This window comes from Danio rerio, chromosome 9 (assembly GCF_052040795.2).
Source record: "Danio rerio strain M-AB ecotype USA chromosome 9, GRCz13ab, whole genome shotgun sequence".
NCBI lineage: Eukaryota > Metazoa > Chordata > Actinopteri > Cypriniformes > Danionidae > Danio > Danio rerio.
In genome coordinates, this window is record NC_141029.1 from 53,853,117 (window position 1) to 53,865,000 (window position 11,884).

Here is an 11,884-nt window from a genome sequence, read left to right on the forward strand (position 1 = left end):
ACAGTTGCCGAATAAATCGCGGTGTTTCCATGGCGCAGAAGTGAAAACAATACATTGATGATCAATAAGCAGCCCCAGATAGCACAGACAGCTGTCATCTCTTACCTTATGCTGTGCCCTTCAGGGCCATTCTCCTCTGTTTTTGAGGTGATGTGCATAAGTAATCCTTTTATATGTCTGACGTGGTCCAAACACAGTGAATTATGTTTGATCAAACAAAAGAATAGTGAAATATGTAAACAAGGATCGGGCTCTGTGGCTTGTACAGCACCTCTCATCAGTTGGAATACAATAACTTTAGCATAGATTATGGTAGAGACATTTTTCTTTTTTCCTATGATTACAGACATGTGCAGGAACCACCAAAATTAATTACAGCACGCTAGACCACACAGAACCTAAAAGGTACACTTTCAAATTTGAGTTTATAAAAAAAAAATACAAAAAGCGCCTCTTTTTTTTAGGTGTTTATTATAACAAAGACAACATATACAGATATTTTAAACACTTTCAGTAGTGTATTATGAAAATTCAAAGGGTTTTCTTTAAAATTATACCAAATTTTTGCATTTACACCTCTGCATGTGCATTTGGGAAGCTTTTAAATTTGGGTAGGCAAAATCCAGGCGGAAATCCTAAAATAGCAGCAGAGTTTAACTGGCTAAGCAACTCCAGTTTGACCCCTTTTACCCCTTTTGTTTTTGGTGTCTCCAGAATGTGTCCGTAAAGTTTCAGCTTTTCAATAACATTTTTTTGCATTATTGCAAAGGCCTTCACTGACTCTTTTGATCAGTTTAAAGGATTAACTTGACTTTGGCTGCATTTAGGCCCAGTCCCAATTCTATTTTGTACCCCTTCCCCTTTTCCTTCCCCTTGGCCCTTAAAACCGAGGGCTAAGGGGGAGGGCTTTAAAATTTAACCCTAAGAAATGGGACAGCACTACACCACCTGCACACGTCATCATATGTCATTATCATCAGAGATCAGACGATCGCGACTGCTGTAGTTATTCCAGTTGTGCTATCTTTAGGTATTTATCTTCAGGAAATCACTGAAGGCGTATACAGTATTATGTTATCATCACGATCTAATGTGGGTTACAGAAGCATCTTCTGATGCACAGCCTTTGACACATCATCAGTGTTGTTTCCTGGACTCACAGGGTGTTTCGGGTCTTGCAACAGACACCCTCCTCCAGGCAGGAATGAAGAAAAGAGCGCTCTTTTATAATCAGCTGTTAGTCAGCGCTCGCTCGTTTTTTTTGTTTGTTTGTTTGTTTTTTCTCTGGTTAATGCACCTTTGCCTTGTGCAGTGTAAATGCAGACAATCGTGTGCAAGTCACTTTTAAAAGATGATGTAAGCAGGTCATCAAAAAAATCTGATAGAGTCACAAAATCAGATTTGACCATCGAGATCTGCAGTGTAAATTCAGCTTTAGCTGAATAACGAAAGCGGTGAGAGCGTCAAAGTAGCTGGAAGTCATTCATTTTCAATGAGAGCTGGTGGCAAGGTGCATTTTTGATCGTGTAAGCGTCGAGGAGAGTTGAAATCAAGTCAACTTTACGCCAATGTTAAAGTCAACCGCTTGAGACTAGTCCTGTGAACTTTGATTCTGACCACAGTTGTTCCCGATAGTTTATTGCAGTTCTCCAATTTCAAATATTTACAAAGTTTTTTTACAGGGAAGTACATAAAGTTACTGGCAAGTTACTGATGTGCATTAATGTTATATACATGTATACATGGATATACAGTCACCAGCCACTTTCTTAGGTACACCTGCCCAACTACTTGTTATCGCAAATTTCTAATCAGCCAATCACATGGCAGCAACTCAATGCATTTTGACATGTCGACATAGTCAAGATGATCTGCTGCAGTTCAAACCGAGCATCAGAATGAGGAAGAAAATTGGAAGATTTGGAAAAACGTTGCCTGGTCTGAGGAGTCTCGATTTCTGTTGCAACATTCGGATGGTCGGGTCAGAATTTGGTGTCAACATAGCTCCATCCTTCCTTGTATCAATGGTTCAGGCTAGTGGTGTTGGTGTAATGGTGTGGGGGATATTTTCTTGCACACTTTGAGCTCATTAGTACCAATTGAGCATCATGTCAACACCACACCCTAATTGAGTATATGTCATAAAGCGTGAATCATCTCAGACTGATTTCTTGAACATGACAATGAGTTTACTGTACTCAAATGGCCTCCACAGTCACCAGAACTCAATTCAACAGAGCACCTTTGGCATGTGGTGGAAGGGGAGATTCACATCATGTGCAGCCGACAAATCTGTGTGATGCTATCATGTCAGTATGAAGCAAAATCTCTGGGGAGTATTTCCAGTACCTTGTTGAATCTATGCCACAAAGGATTAAGGCAGTTCTGAGGGCAAAACGGGGTCCAACCTGTTACTATAAGGTGTACCTAATAAAGTGGCCGGTGAGTGTATGTAAGTATATACACATTGGATTAATGATTTTCAAAACAGATATTTTAGAAAAACAGCTCTTAAAAAGCAGACTAAATTGATACACATATTAGGATGCACATGCTGAAAGGATTGAGACGCTTTCATTTTCCGCCACCCGACACCTCCAAACCTTTAATTTATAGCACCACTTCCTTAATCCGCCCAGGAAGAGACTGACGGGAGGCAGGAGGAAGAGGCGAGATCCTCGTAATTGATTAATATTTTAGGTCAATTGGCAGAAAGCCTTCATCCCCCCGTGAGAAGCAGAACAGCGGGTCACGGCGACAGGCTTTAGGACTCATTTGCTGTAATTGGATTTCAAATCTCTGGAAGGCTTTTCTATTTGCTTATTAATTGAAGCAGCTTAATGACTCTTACTTTTTCCCCCAGTTCTTGTCAGTGAAGGAACTCTCGAGGTCGTACTGGTGCCTCTGAGGTCAAAGGTCATGTTTGCGCTCACATGTGCCTTACAGCGTTTCACTGCAGCTTTTATAACCTCCTCATAAATCAATCACAGTTTCCCCCCAAGGACTCGCTCTGTTCTCCTCCCGCAGAGCGGATTTCTGCTTCAGGAATATAGCGGAGTAATAAGACCAAGCCGTGTTTCGCTTCTTTTACATTTTCAGTGTGTCAGATAGATGTCCTAATGGAGTACTTCACCCAAAAATGACTTTGTGCTGCAGAAATGCATTGTAACTAATGGGTTATTTGAGCTATTCACAATCTTTTTTGCTGTTGAGTAAAACATTTCAATCACACTTTATTTTAAAGTACAAATAATGAACCATTAATTATGACTTTTTAGCTTTTAATAAACTTCTAATTATTAACCACTTAAACTCTGCTGCTATTTGGGGATTTCCACCTGGATTTTGCCAACCCAAATTTAAAAGCTTCCCAAATGCACATGCAGAGGTGTAAATGCAAAAATTTGGTATCATTTTAAAGAAAACCCTTTGTATTTTCATAAAACACTATTGAAAGTGTTTAAAATAACTGTATATGTTGTCTTTGTTATAATAAACACCTATAAAAAGAGGCGCTTTTTGTATTTTTTTTATAAACTCAAATTTGAAAGTGTACCTTTTAGGTTCTGTGTGGTCTAGTGTGCTGTAATTAATTTTGGTGGCTCCTGCACATGTCTGTAATCATAGGAAAAAATAAAAATGTCTCCACCATAATCTATGCAAAAGTTATTGCATTCCTACTGATGAGAGGAGCTGTACAAGCCACAGAGACCGATCATTGTTTACATATTTCACTAATCTTTTGTTTGATTAAACATAATTCACTGTGTTTGGACCACGTCAGACATATAAAAGGATTACTTATGCACATCACCTCAAAAACAGAGGAGAATGGCCCTGAAGGGCACAGCATGAGGTAAGAGATGACAGCTGTCTGTGCTATCTGGGGCTGCTTATTGATCATCAATGTATTGTTTACATTTCTGCGCCATGGAAACACCACAGTTCATTCAACAACTGTTTGGCATATGAATATAATTCAGTAAAAAGAATGTTAGAACTGTATGAGCACCGGAAAGAGCTTTCATTTGAGCTATAACTTGTACATGTGTCATAGAAAAATATGAAAATGAACCAATGTAAAATACCTAGCTCGGGTATCTAAAATGCTGTGTATTTAAGTGTAAATAACGTTTATACAGTAGAATAAAAACCAAAGTGATGCATATGTGCATACAATATAGATTCTACACTTTCAAACGAAACCACTTACGGGGGTCTGGTGCAACGCTAGCCCTTTAAATCTGAAAGCGAAAGTCGATGACGTCACGGACCTGGTACCGGGTCAGCAGAGTTTAAGTGGTTAATAGCTATTAAGTTAATAGTTGTGTTTAGGTATTGCACTGTAAAAAAATGCAGGGTTCCACACAATTTATATATGTCAGAGCTCGAAATTGCGACCATTTTGGTCGAGTATGCGCCCGAAATTTTATCTATGCATATAAAAAGTCTCGAAAAACGCTGCCGATAAACGCAAACTAAAAACGTCCCGGTGTGTAGGAGCCTTAAGAAGCTGCTGTGAGCCATTTTCCCCTTGTCAGACGGCATCTTCTGCCATTTAAATGAAGCCTCGTCATCGCTAAAGTCAACATTTTCTCTTTCTTACAAATATACAACCAGCCCAAACAAATGTAGTTCACCAAAATGTTTGGCACACACACGTGGCCTACTGTACTGTCCCACAAACACACACATTTAATAAGTGTCACAAAGTGGCCGCGAATAAATAATTAAATTTATTTATTTATTTAATAAATAAATAAATCATAACATGAAGACAAAAAATGACATTTTTAGGTGAATTATACCTTATAAATACAGTATGTGACTCTTTCAACATCATTTGGAGGTGTCCATGTTGCTGAGCAATGTATGTGAAACTATGAAAAGACTCGTGCAGCCGCCTTTGCTTCTCTCCTGAACTTGAAAATAGAATTGACAGAATCATAGAAATGCTTTATTAAGATCGTCTAGGGGATTGAATCGAGATCGCGATCTTTTTTCGATTAATTGTGCAGCTCTACAACCTTCCTTTGGCTTTGGATCTGTTTTAGATCTGGGAAATTTAAATTCAAATGAGATTGTGCTCTTTTTTAAAAAGAGGGCGGAGCTACACCTGCCTGTGTGTTAGCATAGTGGCAGATTCAAAAACAAGACCTATGGAGAAAAAAAATGCTAATAAGGGAGAGATGGTCACTAGTGGGCGGGGCTTTCCCCTTCTGAAGACTCATACAAAGGGAGAATGTCAGCTAAAGTGTTTCTGAGGATTGTTTTTATCAAGTCTGATTGTATAATATATAATAAATATACTTTTACCATTAGAAGCTGGTTATATTCATGCACTGCTGCCACACATCTGTACTTAACCCCCTTTATAAAAGCGATTTTTGCACAATAGGTCCACTTTAACTGTATAAATCTGCATTCAGAGCAGATTTCGTGTGTGTGTGTGTCTGTTTTAAAATTCTCAGCACATCTCTCTTTCTTCTTGTTATAGGTATGGAAAAATTGTATCAACCAAGGCCATCTTAGACAAAACCACAAACAAATGCAAAGGTATGTACATTTATGCTTTGCTCTTTGATTCATGTAGCTTAAAATATGTGCAGTTTGTGTTTGGTGTGTAATATTCCTCAAAGTCAGAATATAGCATTGTTGTTATTGATGTATTGAACTTTTACTTTAGACAAATCTCAAAAATTGCTTTCTATGCCTGGGATAATGAAAGAACACCACTGTGTTTGTAATTAGGTTAAAGGTGCAGTAAGTGATCTTCCAAAATGTGATCTGTTAGCATAATAGTTTTGAAAACACAGTCCCCTTTCCTGCCGCCCAAAGCAACACCTTCTGAAATCACAATCACACATCATAAAGATGACAGTAGACAACCCACTAGATCAAGGGTGGCCACCCCTGTTCCTGGAGAGCCACCTTCCTGCAGATTTCAGTTGCAACCCATATAAAACACACCTGCCTTTAATTATCATGTGGTTTTAAAGTCCTAATTAATTGGTTCAGGTGTGTTTGATATGGGTAGCAACTAGGGATGTAACAGTATTGTAAATACCGTCATACCGCAATATTAATTTTTTTCGATATTACCGAAGTCGCATGACTCGGTAAAACTATAGGCCTTCTGAGAAAATTTGCTCAGGCGAATGAAGCGAACGGGAGGTAGCGAAAACTACAATTCCCATCAGCCCATGCTTGACCATCATCCCTTGCGGTCTGTTGTCGCTACAGATCCAGTAATGCGGAAATGGAGTGTGCTGCTAGAAGCGGGGATGAAAAAGAGCTGGAAAACTCTAAAGCGGGTGTTGTCGCCGCGCGCGTACTGAATAGCGGTGTTGTCGCACGAGTTCTTATCAGCTGTGTTGTCGCGCGCGTACTGAATAGCGGTGTTGTCGCGCGAGTTCTTATCAGCTGTGTTGTCGCGCGAGTTCTTATCAGCTGTGTTGTCGCGCGCGTACTGAATAGCGGTGTTGTCAGCACACTGTTCAGATTGATGCAGACATGAGATCTCTATCTCACTCATGGTTTGTCCTCAGTTTTTTCTGTTGCAGGGGACATTGTAAATGCCCAGAGATACCAGCTTTTACCAGATTATATTTATATGATAATTTTCCTTTAAACCCATCTCTATCTAAGTGAGTGAGTGATTAAATGTTGAATGTGATGAGTTTTCAACAATACTAAATTGAAACTTTATTTTTTTTACATGGTTTAATATTTTTTTGTTATTAAAATTGAAGTTCCTGTTTCAAAGCTTACAGATAGATGGCTAATTTGTATGTCATTGACACTTGGCACTTTTTTGGAGTATTTTCATAAGTTTTGTTTTTTCCTGTAAATGATTCAATAAATACCGTACCGTGACATTCATACCGAGGTATTACCGTACCGTGAAATTCTGATACCGTTACATCCCTAGTAGCAACTGAAATCTGCAGGAAGGTGGCTCTCCGGGAACAGGGTTGGCCACCCCTGCACTAGATCATGTCATTCACCAGTTAGAAAACGTTTTAGTACTTTATAATACTACAATTCTGAATGAAAATTTGTATTATATCAGCATGTTTCAGTTGTGTAGCAAGCAAAACTTGTCATAATGTGCAATATTTCATGCATGCACGGATAGCTGGTCTCACTCTCTCACACATTTTGTCCTTAAGAGACTACTGTATAGTGTTTAGCCGGCTGGTGCAAGAATTACACTTATTACTAAGCCATACTTACATGCTATTTCAGAGCGAATATTCAGAGTAGCGGTAAACATTAGAGGTAGCGCGTCACTGGCTGTCATTGTTCAAAACTGAACCAATGTGAATATAAAAGCAACTTCAGTGCAGTAAAGCAGGCTAGGCGGAATAGCGCTATTTACTGATGTTTTGTTGTTAAACTAAATACAAATCTACATTACCGATGCTGTAAAAGACCCTTATTAATCTCAAAATAGTCACATACATCTTTTACAGGGAGATTTCAGTGGCTGAACAACACTTCTGTGCATATAACCCATTCGTAACAACTACACAATCTACATCAGCTTTGAGTAACTAAAATAGTTTTAAAACAGAACATTACCTGTCTAACAGAAATACCTCAGCCATGGTGTCTTCCTTCCTCCAGCGTGCAAAACTAACTAAAATATTCATTCAGGATTTTAAAAAGTGTAGATTCGGCATTTGTTTTTTTATCGTAGTTTCTCTTTTGCATTAACATGAATGCACAAATGGCGAATCCGCGAGAGGCTGCTGTGTGCGCTTTTTCGCACCTCAAATGCCTCTTGCAAGTGCCGTTTGCGCCCACCAGAGGCCGCTGTCGACCGACTGAATGATTGACTGGGCAACCGGCCAATAGACTGACCCACCCTCCTCCTTCCCTAAACCCAACCAATTTTACCGATTGACCCTCCCGCCTGCTTGCTTCCCTAAACCCAACGAACGGTTTACAAAAGCCGTCCAGAAAAAGACCACATTTTCAGATTTTACCACATTCTCACCCTGTTGTTGTTTATTTTTTTGGATTCCTTTTTTGTCTTACTTGATTTCTGGAACCTCTCTTTCATGGACTCGAACTCGGTCGTCATCATCGTGGTCAACTCCTCTCTGCACCTCAAGTCCGCTGACGTACACGATGAGCTAGCTGGGCAAACTGGTTGCGGCGGGAAATCCCTCCACACGGAGGTAAACGGTCAGCTGATAACCTGCAAAAGAAACGGCATCATACCGCCTCGAGAAACGTCCTCGGGACTACGTTTTTTAGAATGAGCCTGTGTTGTATAACACATTTAGATCATTTACTTTAGTCATTACTATTGGTATACAATCACCTACAGCAGCTTTAACCAGAATCTGTAAGGAAAAGGTTTAAAAATCACATTTATTTCTTTAAAAAACAAACATGCAGAGCTTATTAGATTCAATTCAATTCAGCTTTATTTGTATAGCGCTTTTACAATGTAGATTGTGTCAAAGCAGCTTCACATAAATGGTCATAGTAACTGGAACAGTGTGGTTCAGGTTTTAGTGTTTAAGTTCAGTTCAGTTCAGTTTAGCTCAGTTCAGTGTGATTTAATCATTACTGAGAGTTCAAACACTGAAGAGCAAATTCATCGATGCGTAGCTCTACCAATCCTGAACCATGCGAGCCAGTGGCGACAGCGGAGAGGGAAAAAAAAACTTCACCTGATGGGAGTGAAGAAAAAAAAAAACCTTGAGAGAACCAGACTCAGTTGGGCACGACCATTTTAATTTCTCCGCTGGCCAAAAGTCTTGTGCAGAACTTCATTCGCCGTGGTTTATGCTGGAAGATGGCCTCAATGAAGACTCGTCTGTCCCTGGAGCGTCGCTGGAATCAGAATGATGATCTACCACGAGGATTAAGATAATTTGAGGATTTTCAGTAATCTGCATTTAAGCAACCACAAATAAATCATTTTAACTTGATTCTTCCTCAATATTTTAAAATAAAATGTACAATTATTTGTAAATAAATAGCATTAATATTATATTAAAATGCCAATTCATTAGGAAAACAAATTATTCTTGAATGCTAGATTTTCAAATATGATTTACTAGATTTTACAGTGTATATGGCATGTTTTGGGGGCGACACGGTGGCACAGTAGGTTGCACGATCGCCTCACAACAAGTAGGTCACTGGTTTGAATCCAGGCCAGGTCAGCTGGCATTTCTGTGTGGAGTTTGCATGTTCTCCCCGTGTTGGTGTGGGTTTCCTCCGAGTGCTCTGGTTTCCCCCAACAGTCCAAACACGTGTGCTGTAGGTGAAATGATAAACTAAATTGGCCGTAGTGTATGGGTGTTTCCCAGTACTGGGTTGCGGCTGGAAAGGCATCTGCTGCGTAAAACATACACTGGATAGGTTGGCGGTTCATTCCACTGTGGTGACCCCTGATTAATAACTGGACTAAGGGAAAATGAATAACATGTTTTACAGTATGTCCTGCCTGAGTGGGCCTGTTATGCATTATGTATATGTGTGTGTGTGTGTGTGTGTGTGTGTGTGTGTGTGTGTGTGTGTGTGTGTGTGTGTGTGTGTGTGTGTGTGTGTTTGTGTGTGTGTGTGTGTGTGTGTCTTTGTCTATATCTCCTGTGTGTATGCATCTGTGTCTATAGATCATTTGTGTGTGCCAGTTATGCGTTGTTTGTGTGTCTGTGTGTATGCAGTGTGTATGCACTGTGTGTGCATGACGCAGTGTGTCTTTGTTTTTACGTCCTGTGTGTGTTTGTTAGGCACTCTATGTATGTCTGTGTATTTATATCCTCAATTTGTGTGTATGTGGTTATATGTTGTGTGTGTCAGTGAATATATATGTCCTATGTGTGTCTATTAAGCCTTGTGTGTGCTTGTGTGTCTGTGTGTCAAGCATTGTGTGTGTCTGTCTATATGTTTGTCTATAAAGCATTGTGTGTGTCAAGCGTTATGTATGTGTGTCTGTGTCTATTTGTCCTGTGTTTGTCTATTAAACGGTGTGTGTGTGTGTGTGTGTGTGTGTGTGTGTGTGTGTGTGTGTGTGTGTGTGTGTGTGTGTGTGTGTGTGTGTGTGTGTGTGTGTGTGTGTGTGTGTGTGTGTGTGTGTGTGTGTGTGTGTGTGTGTGTGTGTGTGTGTCTATTAAGCGTTGTGTCTGTGTGTCTATTAAGCATTGTGTGTGTGTGTGTGTGTCTGTGTCTATATGTCCTATTAAGCGGTGTGTGTGTGTGTCTGTGTTTATATGTCCTGTGTGTGTGTGTTTGCGTCACACAGTGCAGTTCAGCTAGTGTGGGTGTATCAGGAAGCAGAAACGCAGCCAGTCTGTCGCTGATCTCCCAGAATGCTCTCTGTGCTGCCGGTGTCTGGGCTGAGGTTTTTCCTCTGGGGTTTGTCTCCAGGATCTGGCTGTGTTCCTGGGCTTCAGGCTTTAGTCACAGCGCTGTGGATTATTTATGTGCTGAGTAATTTCAGTGCGGCTCCAGCGCGGTGTTGATGGACCGGCTTCACATTTCTGTTTCCTGCCGTCCAGATCCGCGCACGCATTTTAAAGAGGCGTGGATGGAAAATGTTGACCCAGTGATGCAAATGATCTGAGCAAACAAGCGACACGAGCCTCAGTCTAGCCAGAGAAGAGCAGCTTTCACTTTCACATTACATTAATAAAGCTGGATGATACTGGATGTAGAAGATTATTTCACTATCAATAATAATAATATTAAGGTTTGAATTTCAATCTCAATTACAGGTTTCAGAATTGGTTATGTTTAATTTACCAACACAAATAATATGTAATAATATGTAATAATAATATAATATAATATAATATAATATAATATAATATAATATAATATAATATAATATAATATAATATAATATAATATAACGTAATATAATATAATATAATATAATAATAATTTATAATAATATAATATAATATAATATAATAATATAATATAATAATATAACAACATGATATAATATAACGTAATATAATATAATAATAATTTAATATAATATAATATAACATAATATAATAATATAATATAATATAATATAATATAATATAATATAACATAATAATATAATATAACATAACATAATATGATATAATATAATATAATAATAATAATAATATAACATAACATAGCATAACGTAATATAATATAATATAACATAACATAATATAATAATAATATAATATAATATAATATAATATAATATAACATAAGGTAATATAATATAATAATAATATAATATAATATAACATAATAACATACAATGTGATATAATAACATATGATATTATATAATATAATATAATATAATATATTTATAATATAATATAACATAATATAATAATATAATAATAGTATAATATAATATAATATAATATATTTATAATATAATATAACAATATAATATAACATAATATAATATAATTATAATATAATATAACATAACATAATATAATAATATAATATTATTTAATATAATTTCTGTGTGGAGTTTGCATGTTCTCCTCGTTTTGGCGTGGATTTCCTCCGGGTGCTCCGGCTTCCCTCACAGTCCAAATACATGCGCTATACATAAATTGAATAAACTAAATTGTGTGTGAAGGAGTGCGTATGGGTCTTTACCATTACTGGGTTGCGGCTGGAAAAGCATCCACTGCATAGAACATATGTTGGAATAGTTGGCAGATTTCTTCAACGCATTTCTAAACAGAATAGAATAACAGTAAATATTGTTTGACTAGATGTTGACTAGATACTGTGAAATGTCCTTGCTCTGTGAAACATCATTTGGGGAATATGTAAAAAAGAAAAAAATCATAAGGGGGCAGAATAATTCTGACTTCAACTGACATTCATTCATTCATTCATTCATTCGT

The 11,884-nt window shown here is 37.9% G+C and overlaps 1 protein-coding gene across 8 annotated transcripts in view; it reads left to right on the top strand.

The window, feature by feature from the left end:
• rbms1b (RNA binding motif, single stranded interacting protein 1b) overlaps window positions 1–11,884 on the top strand; it is a 172,096-nt gene that overhangs the window by 115,621 nt on the left and 44,591 nt on the right. For all 8 annotated transcript variants that reach the window (XM_087268581.1, XM_087268584.1, XM_087268580.1 and 5 more), the window contains exon 3: window positions 5,498–5,556. In XM_087268581.1, the coding sequence (XP_087124707.1) occupies window positions 5,498–5,556 (59 nt within the window). The remainder of the gene's footprint in view (window positions 1–5,497; window positions 5,557–11,884) is intronic.